We start from the raw sequence: 15,445 nt of genomic DNA, 5'->3' as shown, positions 1-15,445 counted from the left end.
CAAACTTACTTATTAGTATCTAGTTTCTGAAAATTACACTGAGATGGACAAGGTATTGATTAGGGGAAAGGAAGGACTTCTCCACCTTAATCAGCTAACCTATTTGTGTAGCATGCAAAGAAGCTACAAGCAGCCAGTTATCCATGTAATGGTGGAACAAAAAGGCCCTGACCACCCAACAAAAATGTAAAGAGCCAAAGCAAGCTCAAAGAGAAGAGCCCAGAAATGGCAGATGCTTTGGAGGAAATGCAAATATAGAGGTAAGCATCCAAAACATCTGCCTCCATCATCTACAGACAAGGAGTAGAGCCTGGAGTAAGCCAGTATGCATCAGAGAGCCACTATAAGCTGCCTAGCATGCACAAGAGGTGAGCTAACAGTTAACTATGCCCTCTACACAATGCAAGTTTTAGCTTCACAAAGAGTCTTGTACATTTGTAACAAAGTTTTTAAAGTATTATTAAACATTCCTTTTAAGTAAAAACCTTACAGATTTGTATGCACAAAGATAGAAATTTGTAGTGCTAATTATTATTAATAAATGTATTTTTACATGTAAAAATCCTCTGACTCATTTCTAATTCTCACAAAAATCTTCTCAAGTTGGTGATCTGTGTGAACATGCCATTGACTCCATTCCTAGTATTTTCAAATAAGTACTATTTATAATAAATAACTTTCCTCTTCATAGTGCCTGTTACAGTAAAAACCTGCAACAAGCTGAATATATAATTAATAGCATACCATGGGTTTCTCCCTACAAATTTCAGCAAGACTACCAAAACTAAAGAAATTAAACACTATATGAGTTAAGGGAAATTGTTTACTTTTTACGTTATTAATCTATGTTCTTTGGTATATCATTTAATTACATAAAAATTATTTAGTGCATTACTACCAGTAGTATATAAAAGTAGGGTTAACTGTAATTGACATCTGACAACAAGAATAGATAATACCCAGGTAAATAATTTATTTCTTGTTTTTCATTTATTTTCTTTGATTATTATTATAAAATAAATAAAATGTAACAACTAGAAGTTTTTTAGGTGAATTAAAGTTAGATTCAGTAAAATAAGTAATAATAAAATAATAAAAATATTTCATGAGGTATATACGTAAGCAGCTGGAGTAGCTCATGAGTAAGGTGTCAGGTCATCCCATAATGAATGTCCGAAAATTTAATACAGAAAATGTTAAAGGTGCTTTCAGAAGTTCAGATCAGGTAACTACAGCTCAAGTGATGCACCATGTACAGATCATCCTGTTGAGTTTAATGATGACCTATTGCTGGCTGCACTTGATGAAGATTGTGTTGTAACAGCTGAAAAACTAGCCCAAAAGCTTAATTCAACACATTCAAAAGGTCACCATTATCTACAACAGCTTGGAAAGGTGTCTAAACTTGGAAAATGGGTCCCCATGATTTGACAGAAGCTAACCTTAAATTAAGAGTAAACATTTGCACTCTCGTGAACGTAACTGACCTTTTTAAGGCAGGTTAGTGACTGGAGATGAAAAATATATATTTGATAAAAATGTTAAGCACTGCAGACAATGGCTCAGTGCAGATAAACTGGCTAAAACACAGCCCAAAATAGGAAAGTCTTGTTAAGTGTTTGGTGGGATACTGTTGGTGTGATCCACTTTGAGATGCAGCTACTCAATGTAGTGATTACATCAGACTTCTACTGTCAACAGTTAGAGCACTTGAATGTTGCACTGAAAGAAAAGAGGCCTGCTTTGATCAGTCATAAAGGTGTTGTGTTACAGCAAGGATCATATCTGCAAAGAATGAAGAGCTAGAATGGGAAAAACTTCCACATCCTCCTTACTCTCCAGACCTTGCCCCATCTAATTATCATCTATTCCAAAGTTTGCAGAACAATCTTGATGAAAAAAAGCTTGGAACATATGAAGATGTCAAAACTACCCTTCTCTACATTCTCTTCCTCCAAACCCCATGAATTTTATAGAAGTGGCATTCAGAAGCTTGTGAATCGTTGGCAGGAAGTAATTAATAATAATGGAACATGCATTATTGTTTAAATAACATTAAACGTGTTTGAAATCTTTCTATTTTCCTGAACCAAAAATCAGGCATTACTTAAGGGATGACCTGATAATTTGAGAGCATAATATGAGCTCCACATTCCTCATGATTTACAACTTATAGTGATCTGAATTGTCATTACATATGGTTCAGAGGGCAGTCAAAGGACAATAAAACAATAAAATGTAAGTATAAATAAATATATACTCTTATAAGTTTAATGCTATTTAGGATTAATGAACGTGGTTTTGTGTTACAAGTTGATAACATTCTGGAAAGAAAAAAAAGGCAATTTAGATTTATTTCAATTTTTGTTTTGGTAGTTATGAGATTGGTCAAAGTGGTCAACTTTTTCTAGGGTTAGGGTGGAGAAAACAACAGATATAAAGGTTGACAGAAAAATGTTTAAAATGTATTTAGGAGATTTTAAACATCACACAAATCTCGTGTTCTCAGATTGTTTAAATAAAGAATGTATTTTTAAGCTTAACATGAAATTAACTTTTTACTTGATTTATTCATGGATCAATCTTTTCTTAGTTTATTAAACATACTTCACTAAAATTCTGAGTTTTTGTATGTGAAAGACTTAGAACATTTACTGAAATCCTACCAAATTTTGTGAAGATATACATCCTATATTAAAAGATAGTAGTATCAAAACTGTAATGACTTTAAATAAGAAGAAAGTGATAATGTGGTTGGTCAATTGAACCACGCTTATGTCAAAAAAGTTAATGTACACAGACTCTGTAGACTATGTGTTTCATTATCTATAATGTAAAGAAAACCTTCTATGCCCCCACCCCAGATAAAATTATATAATGTTTAAACATTATAGATATCATAAAACTATTCAAATTATATTATGAATAGCATAACCTTACCACTACAGATTTTGCTATGGTCAGGGGTCAGAGGGCATGTCCTCATGTTTATAGACTTACATTCAAAATTTTATTGAAGTACAAATTTATGAATGTACACATGTCACTAAAGTTGTATTATATTGTGGATTACAATTCAAATTTTAGTATTATACACTAGTTGTTTTTTTAATTTAAAACTAACATATTAAAATAATCCTAAATACTGATTTTTTTATGTCACATGATATGTTAAATGTAGCAACTTTCATAATGATACTCAGACATGGCAGAAAGGTCAATAAAATAAAAATAATCAATATAAACAGATGTATAATGTTATGAAACTTAAGACATTTAGGCTATGCATTTGTAGTTTCATATTATAATTTGTAAGTCATTCTAGAAGGAAAAAGCGTAATTTATATCTATTTCCTAATTTTTTATGGTGGTTATGAGGTCAGATAAATTAACCAATCCCATGCAGAAATACAACAGTGAAAATACCAGATAAAAAAAAATTTTTTTTTTTTTAAACAAATAAAAAGTTTGATAATTACCTGGATGTTAGAGAGATTTTGCAAGTGAAATCTGACAAGTTCCCAACATGTATAAAAGCATTTTTAATTTTAAAATCAAAATTAGTTTGCATGTTGGATTGCCAACATTTAAAAAGAAAAATGTACAAGCAAATCATTACTTAAAGAAACTTAAAACTTATTTTTTTTAAATCTGAAATTTTGTGTGTGAAACCCTTGTTAGGTTTACGAACACTTGAAATTTTATAAATATACACACACGGTATTAAAAGTTATAGTATGAAAACTATAACAAGCAAAAAATGGTTATGAGGTCAGTCCCACAGTTTGCAACTTTTAAAACATGTTTACATAGTACATGTATACACAGCTTAAAATTATTTATAATATACTTACACAGCTTACACAGGTTTAACTTCTAATTTGCATATCTACACAGCTGAATTCTCTATACCACATATCATTGCAGTTTATACATTTACACAAAAATACTCTTTTTTTTTTCTGACAGACATGTCATTCAGGGTCATTTTCACAGCCTTTGAATAATTTACACTGGAATTCATCCACTTAGACGTGTTACTGCTGTGACTCGTCCAGAATCCTAAGATCCCAACACTTTGTTCTTATAACTTATAAATTTACACTAATTTGTTTGTAGTCTGCAGGTTTTCAGTTTTACACCACTGTTACTAGGAATATCTACATATCCCACCTGCAAACTTGCTAAGAAATTTTCAGCAACCTCTACTGTTGCACTCTGGGTGGTCTTCATTTGCAGATTCCATGTTAGAGCTGTTTCAGTTTGGTCTAATGTGTCACAGGAATGAGCATGAGATGATACCTTTAATGGTGCTAAGTTATACTGAAGTGTGTGGCTCAAGTCATAGCTGTAGCTGAAGAAGTGAGTGAAAGAAATGTTTTATTTCAAGGCATCATAAACAGAACTTTCTCATTAGTAACTGATACAAGATACTGAAATAATGCAAGACAGCTGTTAAAATTTACAAACAATCAACTGACATTTTGTTGTCAAAACAGACAAATGTTTATGTCTTATTTTATTTAGTTATATTCTGTAAGCATATTGTGAGCTTTTAATTTACAGATAAAGGACAAAGCCTATACTTTAAAGTTATTATAAACAAACATTATGATAGATCATTGTTGTGTTTTTGAGGAATAATCTCATGGAGAAATATCTCAGAAGAACAGTGACCCATTAACAACTAACTAATTTAAATGCCATCTTCCAAAAATGCATACAAGGTAAACAATGACTATCCTTGTGAGTAGTCTATAGGCTTTAAAATGGTCGTGTGAATGAATGCTTTACCAAACATGCTGGGTTGTTCAGTAAACTTTTCAAATTCCTACAGAAACTTCTGACCACTAAATGTATAACAAATTTTTGGAGCAGGAATTTCTGATAGTTTTTTATTGTTTTATAATGTTCATGATGCTTTTTTTTACATAAAGTGTTAAACTGTGCTAAACCTACTACATCTCTTGATTAAACACAAAGTAACTGTTTAACAGCTAAACTCTGTAACTTTATGTGTACTTCTTTAGCAAATATATTTTGTGTTTCCTGATTATAAGTCAGTTTAACAACTAAAACAAATATTTCATCCTATGATTTACTTGAGAATAATGATTCAGTATTGAAGCTATCACAGTAGGAAGTTCATTAATATATAATGACTTAGTATATTTCACAAATATATCTGCCAGTACACGGTTATATACTCCTTTATTAAACATAGTTCATCTTTTTTTGTATATTCTTTATTTTAGGTAACCCATAAAAGATGCCTATGTGTGATCAGTCTTACTAATATTTATTAACCATTATTTATTTAGTTTATCTTTCAAAATATAATGAATTTCTTGATATACAAGTTATTTTATTCAATAGTACAAATCAATTCCTTCATTGTTATATTAATATAATCAAGTTTTTTAAACTGTTTTAAAATGAAACAGAAATTATTCAAAATTTACCAAATAATCTGCCTTTCTCAAGCTTTAGATAGTAATCCTAATGTTTAATTTTTTTTACATTACTTGAAATCTGTGTAATAAAATTTAAGACGACCTGATCAGGGCAACGTATAAAAAAATCAGTATTAGTACTTTTCAAGTTAACTCTTTCGCAATGGGTCAGGGTTCAATGGTCATGTCACTGCATTTATTGACTTGCATTCAACATTTTATTGAACTACTATTTTATAAATTTAACTTAATTTCTTAATTCAAAAGTAAATGTTAAAAGAACACATTTAAATATAGATTTTAGTAAGTTGCACGATATGTTGAACGCAGCGTTGTTTAAAATTAGATAGTTATAATGTCAAAATACTAAGTCTATAGTTTCATACAAATTAGGAACTCAAATTAGTAATATTATTAAAGTAGAATATAAAATTAGAACCTCTCATCATTTTATTTTGCTGAGATATGGATTATGTACCAAAGCATATACAGTAGCTCCATTCATCTCTTTTCATTCTTTGAAATGGTCCCTTATATACACTAACTTCAATATATGACATATGAGTAACCAATAAACACCTTAGAATGTTTTTAGAGTGGTTTTTCCTACCATTTTAATGTTTGAAAATGCTGCAATGTTCTTTCAATCAAAAATTTGAATTAGATAAGCATTCTCTACTCAAAGTTTAATATTTCTTTACATCTAAATAAATCATAGTTACTAGGCCTAGTAAATTATAGTGGAATTCTATGGTGTGAGGGTAGTTATCTACAATTTTTTGGTTAATCAATTATTATACAAAGCCCAAAAAAAATTGTTTTTGATATCTTTCACATGCAGATTTTAAAAAGCTTAACAAATCAAGAATTAAAGCAAACAATTACCTCTTCTTCCTACAGCCTTTGAACTTGGTTGCTTTACTTCTTAACTTATTGTTCTATACTTTAAGAAAAATAAGTTTAAAAATTTATTTCTAATTAGTAATAATCTATATACTTATATATAATGTATAACTGAAATTTGACTATATTACAAAATACTAGTCTGCAAACACACAGCAAAGACAGGGAAGACTAAAGGTCAGTTTTATATTACTGGATACGTGGTCTGAGTGTATGTGCACTGAGTTAATGCAAGCTATGTAATGTTAGGTAGGTATGACTGGAAGGTCAATATAATAAAAAATAATAAATATACATGTTCATATATAGTATTATAAGACTTAAGCTACTTAGACTAAGCATTTGTATTTTCATGTTATAATAGGTATTAATTCTAGCACAAAAAAAGCATAATTTATATTTATTTCCTACATTTTATACATTTCCTACAGACCCCACATAGTTAGAGTGTATAAAATAACAAAAAATATAAAATTTTGCTGGAAAAAAAATGCTTGAAATATATTTAGGAGGTTTTAGAGTTTACACAAATAATATTTGAGATTTTTCAGATTAAAATTAGTTTTTAAATCATAACATGAAATCACTTTGCATTCAGACAAGTAACAAAACATACTCTGTTTCCACAAACAAATCTTTAGTGAAAATATTTCATTAAAAAATATGATTTTTGTACACAAAATATTTGTACTCTTCACTCAAAGTCTACTACATTTTGTGAATATACTCATGCTGTATCAAAAGTTGTAGTAAAAATACTTAACACATTCAGGTGTGTGGAAAAACTTGTGTATTTTATACCAAGCCTGTTGCGAAAGGGTTCTATTATTATTTAGTTTTTCATTATTATGTATTACTATTTTACTAAACATATCTCATCTATCTATTTTTCTCGTTTCATTTCAAAATCCTAAATACATCATTTTTTAAATTTCTTTCCTTATTTCATGTTTCAGTAGCTGAATTTGGATCTATGTGTATTGTTTTCTTTAAAGCCTGAAATACCTAATTTAAAGAAATTTTGTTATAATGTTTCCTCTTCTACATATCTTTATAAAATATTATAATCTAATATTAATTTGTTTGCACTTAAATACTAGATTTACCTTAAAGAAATCTAAGAAAAATTATAAAATTCACTATTATGATGAATTAAGTATTTTTCAGCATTGTGTAAAAAACATAACCTTCTTTAGGTTACCTGCTTTATTAAAATCACATCTTAGTAATTTAGTTATTTAGATTTATTGTAAAAGGTGGTTCACTATATGGTACACATCAGTATAACAGTAATTAAAACAGCCTATAAATAAAATGAAGATTACAAACCAAGACTAAAAAATAATTAATTAAATGTTACATCTATTTTAAAACTAAAGTGGTACCACTAGAAGTGATTTGTATCATAAACCACTATAAGACTAACTAATTAATAGAAACTTAATTACATTTGGCAACCACGGAGATCACATTACCCTATCGAATTATATTAAGCAAAGGCTACTAACGAGTTGCTCGTGAGTATACCATGAAAAATATTTATTATTATTATTTATTTTCCCTAATCTAACCCAAGAAGCTTGTAATTTTTTTACATTTTAGTTACTTTATGATAATAAAGAATACACATGAAAAACAATAAATGTAGTACTTACTTGAGACTTCCTTTTTATATGCTGTTAACTGTCAAGGAAATTTAACCTACTTTTTTATACTAATTGTATTACTGCACAAAATATTTTTTATTTGTTTAAACAATGCACTAAAGAACATAGAATAATAACATGCAAAAAATGCAAAATGTCTCATAACTTACACAATTTCTCTAGCTTTCTAACTACACAACATGAGCTGTTCAAAATTCAGCTAAGCTCATCAATGTGTTTCTCATGGGAATAAAGTATGAACTGGAAATGAAATAGACAATTCTCTGTACAGCAAATAATGTAACATAATACATAATTTAATAAACTAAGACTTTGGCTTTATATTGGTTATAAATAATAGTCTTAAATGTTAGAAAGAACTATTGGCAGTTTCTGAAAGAGAGGATGTGAAAGGTGGGTGTAGCAAGTGATCTTATTTTCTATTCTGTGGCTCTGTAACCAAATAAGATGAAAAGCCTTAAAAATTATGGTTTGCCTGAGTGATGACAATATTGTGAGTAATTTGCATTAAATTTAATACTTTCTGGAAGGGAGGTAAACATATTAAAGAAGAAGAAATACCTAGAGAGCAAATGTCAGAATTCTCATGCTAGGGAAAATTCAGAATATTTTTTAAATACTGCCTTATAAGATTAAGAACTTAAAACTTGTATATTATTAACATTTGAGTTATTAGCTATGATTTTTAGCCAGATTTATTTGTGTACCATGATAAGAAAGTACTTCAATTAAATTTTGACTACATCTCACTAAAATGTTGTGTCATGTGTAGAAAATGATGCTTGTAACAAGAGGGAGAATGTGTATATTAAAACAAAAATGCAGAATTAAAACGTTTTTTTAATGTCAAAACTATAACAAACTTGCAAAATTCTCAGGCTTTTTCACCAATACAGATTGAGATATAATTCTATGTAGCTTCAACTTCTTTCCTAAGTTGTAAAAACTTGCATGTTGATATTTATGTGCTTTACAAAAGAGGTTAGTAGTTAAAACACAAGATATCCATAATACTGATTTTAAATACAACATAAAACTCAGTTCCTTTAATATTGTTGATATTGTTATTAATAAGTTGAAAACATGCATTTGAATAATTAAAGTTCATAATAATGTTTGCCACCAATTTTTTTCAATAAAGAGTGCAAGTAATGACTTTCTTTTTTTTTTTAACAAGTACCATTCTAAATTTGAATGGAAGAAAATTTCATATGTTTTAGGAAAATAGTTTCACAACAAATTTGAAAGTATCATGCCAAACTAATTTCCAAAAAGGATGGTTTGTTCCCAATAATGTAGAGCTTCTTGCACACAAAAAATGGCCAAATTTTGAGCTCCTGGGGATTACAATTCAATATTCAAAATTTATATTTGACTATTTAGTAAAATTGATTCATGTTCATAAAAAATGCTTTAGCAACTGCATTCTATGCTCCCAAACACTATAATTGGTGGGCATGAAGTTCACACCTACATACTAAGTGGAACAACAGCTCACAAAATGGCACCAAGAATTGATGGCAACAGTATAAAATACAGAATATATTCACATTCATGAACTATTAAGAAGTGTAAGATGAAAATCTTTTATATAAGTCAGCCATGAACCGCATTTCCAATTATTCTACCCCCCAGCATGAATTATTTACCATGACTGATCACAAGTGCATTATATGGTGCAAGACATTTTATACTGTTCCTTTAAAAGCTGGACAACATTGATACATGCAAGACATCACAAGATAACTTTATAAGTGGCAATGTTTTGCAGCACACTGAAAGCACACAAATCCATTTAGGCTTAATTACAATTTGCTTAACTCTATAAAAAGAATGTGGGCATAATGTGTAAGATTTTAGTCACTTAGAGATAAAAACTTGAGAGTCATATAAACAGCAAAACTTTGCAGATTTCTGTATTTTGCAGTACAGTGAAAATAATTCATTAGGGCTCATTTACAATGAAAATCAGAAATTAAACCAGCATTCTATGCATATTTTGTTTTGAGATAAACAGGAGCATACCTTACACATTTATTGATACCATCAAATAATGATGAGTAATTATATTTTTAAAATTAAAAAAATTCTTAAACCTTTCAATTAGTTATAGGCCTAATACTAATGGTTTATAACAAGTGTAACTGTAATAATTCTTTGCCAACTTGTAAAAGGTATACACACCCTAACAACTGTTGTTGTATTAAATGACTTATACAAAGAGAGTTCAAACCATTGCTGTGTTTCTTATATCCCATCCAGCCTAGTAAACCCTGGATTAAGCAAAACATGCTATTAGTAATGAATATGACAAATATAATGTGGTTGGAATGCTATTATTATATACTCTTTTAATTCTTGGAAATCTTTAAGGGACTAGATAAAAAATATAGTGTTTAAAAATGTTTAAGTTACAGGTATATCTTTTATATCAGTAAAAAAATTGATATCTTTCTGCACAAAACAAAAAGGTGAAACTGCAATACCACTCAAATAGTTAAATCCAAAGACAAAAAGGAAAAATAAATAAATAAAATTCTTACCTAAAATAAAAATTACTAGAAAGATCTATGTTTTGGAACATCTTCAGGTATCTGAAATAAATTAAAAACTATATTTAATTATTCTGCAGTTCTAGAATGTTAAACCTACCTGTGAAAAACATGTAAAACATGTCTGCAATAAAAAAATACTGGTGAAAGTAGGTTAGTAAAAAATTTGCAAATTTTTTATATTAATATTTAAAATTAAATGTTTCAAGACAGCATGGGACAAATAGAACATGTGAAAAACCTAAACACTTTGATAAATATTGTAAACTGTGTTTTCATAACAGAGTGCTAGATAACTTCATTTTTGATACACAGGTGTACTAACAATTTATATCCATAAATGTGAAGCACATAAATTAGTTTCTGAGGTTATTTTCTTTGGACCATTTTCTGTATACTTTGTACAAAATCTAAATTTCACATACAAACAAAAAGAGATACCATCATCTTCTGCACTTGTATCCTTCCTAGACTTGCTCATGTTTTAGAAAAATACAGACTGTTTTTTTTCATAGCCATATTTACTAATATACTGACAATAATAAGTATTTTAATGATAATATAAAAGTAATAAATTAAAACAATAATCATTAGAAAAATATAAACATCATCAAAAATAGTTAATCTTCAAAGATAATCATCAAGATGCATTACATAGAATAGAACAGTTATTAACCCTAAATAAATCCAAAAAGCTAATCACTGAAATTGGTATTCTTAAAAAATCAACTAAAAATACACATAACACAAACAGCTAAGAAGATACAAACCTAACAACTTGAAAAGAGTGATGCTTGAAGATGGAAATATGTAACATAATGAAGTATGAATTTCTGCAAAAATTAACTGAGAAAAATAACTAAAACTCAAATCTGAAAAAGTAGAGAGATGTACATACCTACTTACATTAAAAACAAACCTAAATACGAAATAAAAACTATGATGTTTCACACCAAATAAAAAAATTATTTGAACCAAAAGAAGTGAAACATTATTCACTACCACCTGCAGCAAGTTTGGTAGCCTGAAGCTGATTTTTATTCAGTTACAGCCAGCAAATGCATTATCTAATTCTTAAGTTTTTTTACCTTAACTACAAAACACTTCCATTCAAATCATTTTTTTAGTCTTAGCCAGCAGAACATAATTTGACCTAAAGGATTTCGTTACTTCAAATTATTTGGTGAATCAGAATCACCTGCTAATAATTATTTACAGACTAACCTGGATTCATCTGGATTTGTGTTTCGATCTCCATCATTAGGGATGTATACCATACAAGTGTCTTCAATTTTATAAATTGTGTGGTGACCAATCTCTGCTACACGACGCCTTTTGGTGATTAGTATAATATAGTAGCCTTCAAGAAACTTTACAAAACCTGTGAAAGTCACACCAAAACATGTTTACATTTTGGTAATTTAGTTTACAAAAAAATATACACATTATTTTTCATACTGTAATATAACAAAAATGATTTGTGTTGCTAACTTCTAAGTTGAAAAGAAATATGAAAATGATGTTATTTGCATAAAATATTTCACTAAGTTTTATTAAAGAAACATACAGATGCATCTGTAGAGTACAAATAATTCAGAAAACTCAATGTGGTCAGCAAATGATAAAACTTATGGGGTTAAGTGGCATATAAGTCTCTGAGCAATGCTTTCATTTCAATTCCTCAATACTCCAGGATAACAGTATTCATTAAAGTATGTTCCACAAAACAAAATCTTCACACAAATTTCATATGAAGCATACATCATGTTTAATTGATCAGATACAAACTCTTAAAACCTACCAACAATTCCAAATGCTGAAACAGTACGATTAAACCCTGTGTTTGTCTTCTGTCCCTGCTTTTGTCTGTTTCCAAGATTTAGCATTTTAAGTAGATCTCTTATTTCTTTCAGTCCATACTCTAGCTGTTTGAAAGATAATGTAAATATTCAGAACCTATAACACTTATATAAACAAATTAGTATAAAACTGTACTAACCAATAAAATTTTGTATTTACTAGATATTTTCTTTAAATAAAATCCAAAAATTATAAAAATCTTGTTTTTTGTAATAATTATTTTCTGACTTTAATCTTTTAAATCATATTTAAGCTGCTAATACACTACTACATAATAATGTAAGACAAAAATTACACCAACCTTGTCATCTGTCACACTTAACTCCGTAGGCTCCATACGATTTATCTTCAAAACACGAAACTTTGTCTGAGTGTTGTTAGAACCAACCAAGAAATATCTCTGAAGAAAAAACTCAGTTTAGCCCTCCTTCTTTATATATCAAGCAGTCTGTATCTTTCACAATAATTCACTACATGACAAAACACATATAGTAATTTATTTGACACAAAGTTCTTCCTGTATTACCTTCTCATCTTTATACATATTTAAGATATTAGAGAAAGTTGTAATGGATATGGTGAATCTTAATAAAAAGGAATATATATATATATATCTATTTATTAAACCAAGGATACATTTTTCTTAAATGAACATGTATTTAGGAAATAATTTTTGATATAGTACTCTCCCTCCACTCACAAGGTTAACTTGAATCCCACATTGAATTAGAGGAGAGACCAGTGTGAGGGAAGCACAGGCATATATTATGGAAGCATCAGAAGAACACCCCTTAATTAAGGAGAACAGCCCAAAATTACCCTGGTTGTCAACAACCTCATAATAAGGGAAAACCCATGACAGACATGAAAGCATGCCATGAAGACCTTCTGCATCCTACTATGTAGAAGAGCAATTAAAAGGAAAAGATTTACAACCCAAAACCTGTGTGAGGACTTATGTGATTGATTCACTTGATTTCCAAAACTTCACGCAGAAAGAACTGACATCCATGCAAGGGTGGGAGAAGACTACCCAAATGGAGGGTAAACTGCATTTGGACATCTAAACTCTGGGAAAATCACCCATCTGGAGGATCGTGAAGCTCTCTCTTCATCAGCAGAACACCACTGGTACAGTCTAGGATGGGCATATTATGATGCAACTCTCACAAAGAATTTACACTCAAGTAATCTTGTGAAACACCCCATCTTAAGGGTGAGCATACATAGCTATGGAAAAATGGGAATCAACATAACCTACAGTTTGGATTTCATGGAAGGATGTCTGTGAATGGTTATAGCCATTTAAGTGGAATCTATTCAGAGTACAGATAGAATACTTGGTCAGGCACCACATATAACAGAGTGTGGTCTAATGTGAAGCTGAAGCAGGGGCTCCTGAAAGAAAAGAAAGCATTAGTAAAAACTTACTTTGCATCAAAGTCTGGCTCTTCTCCAGACAATGTGGATTACTTTGCACATGCCCTATAATAAAATCTCCTTCAAGTGGCTGATGAGGGTAAGAGGCAAGGAAGACAAAACAGTGATGTACGTGATGTGAAGATCACCTTAGGAAGAGACAAGAAGGAAGAAGCCACCTGGATCAAACATTGAACCCCAGTTATTAGGCTAACTGGGGAAAGATTATGGGAAAAGGAAGGTTGCAGAGTGAAAAGCAGGTGGGAGTAAGGACCAAGGAAGCAAGCAAAGCAGGCAGTATAACAATGTAGAGCACAGACAGGACAAAGGAGTCCATCCAGATCAGGAGGAGGGAAGAAATGAAAAACTGAGAATAGGCAGACTTGAGAAAGAAGACCTAAACATCAGGAACAGCAGAGGCTGTAGGAAAGAAACCATAAACCTCATAAAGAATAAGGAGGAAGAAGTAGTACAAGGACCTAGTAAGAATGAAAGTGGAATTACCTGACCTACAATGGCCTTAAGCCAGGAGAAGGAAGAAATACACCATCAAAGAGTAGTGAAACAGGGAACATAGAGATAGAGATGTATGCAGAGGTAAGATGAGAGCAGAAATGACCATGATAATATTCCAGACCAGGAGCAACAGGCCAACAGAATCAGAAGGAATGGATCAACATGAAAAGGACAAGGGAAGCAAGGATCATTCAAAAGTGAGAAAAACAGGATGTACGAGATAACACCACTCAATAACTGAAATCAAAGATATCAAAGAACCACTTGAAACACTCAGAGATACAGGCAACTGTTGGGTTGGAAGCCAGGAACCCCAAGTCAATGCCCAGGAGCAAAAAAAAAATTCCTGACTTGCATGAAGAGATGGTCAAAGAAGGGTGAATGGAACAGGCTAAATGTCAAACTACTCTGCAACAGAAACCAGAAAATTTAAACAAGGATTTGACAAAAGCTAGATTGATGATACAGGTCACGATGGAAGGGAAGAGGAAGAACCACCTGTAGTTGGAGGAACTGAGGGAACCAAGGTTTAGCAAGCCAGGCAGGAGCAACCAAAATGGCCATGCATAGTTGAAGGAGACAACTCAAAGAAGGAAGTGGATGGGAGGGTAAACATAAAGGAAGAGATGTGACTAATCATGAATTGCAGTACTATGGAAAACTGTGATTATTAGAGCCAGAAAAAATAAGGATAGGAAATGAAACTCAGAGCCACACTGGAGAACTTTGGATCTCTCACAAGGAAAGGTAGTTCCTTGTTGAACAGAAGCCATCCACATTAACAAGGAAACAGTGACTGTGTAAAACTTGAAATTTCATAAAAAATGACCATAATAATGACCCATACATGTGGAACTGGGTGACAGGTAAGTGAGTACATTGTAGCCCAAGAAAGGGCTAAAGAGAAGTGAACCATGTATATAGAGCCATAGCTAAAGACAACATGCAGTCAACAGTGGAAGGAAAGAGAAGAAAGGTCTCTAAAAACCTCAGAGGATACTGGTGAAAAACATCAAATAGGAAGAGTAACACGGAAAATGGATCAGAAGTATCATTAACAAAAAATTTTTGGTAC

At 30.6% G+C, this 15,445-nt stretch overlaps 1 protein-coding gene across 12 annotated transcripts in view; it reads right to left on the bottom strand.

Annotated features, from left to right (window-relative positions):
- Positions 1-15,445, bottom strand: part of FIG4 (polyphosphoinositide phosphatase FIG4) — a 124,496-nt gene that overhangs the window by 92,931 nt on the left and 16,120 nt on the right. For 9 of the 12 annotated variants that reach the window (XR_013032272.1, XR_013032273.1, XR_013032277.1 and 6 more), the window contains 5 exons: positions 12,737-12,835; positions 12,377-12,500; positions 11,800-11,956; positions 10,567-10,617; positions 4,174-4,354 (listed from right to left, as the gene is read on the bottom strand). Coding sequence is in view for 6 of the 12 variants with exons in the window: in XM_076517340.1 (XP_076373455.1) it covers positions 4,174-4,354; positions 10,567-10,617; positions 11,800-11,956; positions 12,377-12,500; positions 12,737-12,835 (612 nt within the window). In the remaining 6 variants the exon portion in view is untranslated. Of the gene's footprint in view, positions 1-4,173; positions 4,355-10,566; positions 10,618-11,799; positions 11,957-12,376; positions 12,501-12,736; positions 12,906-15,445 lie in introns of all 12 variants that reach the window. The other 3 variants (XR_013032274.1, XR_013032275.1, XM_076517342.1) reach the window with 1 other exon arrangement.

The sequence above is a fragment of the Tachypleus tridentatus genome, chromosome 8, assembly GCF_004210375.1.
Source record: "Tachypleus tridentatus isolate NWPU-2018 chromosome 8, ASM421037v1, whole genome shotgun sequence".
Lineage (NCBI taxonomy): Eukaryota > Metazoa > Arthropoda > Merostomata > Xiphosura > Limulidae > Tachypleus > Tachypleus tridentatus.
Note: the sequence above shows the minus strand (reverse complement) of the source record. Positions and strands in the feature narration are given on the sequence as shown.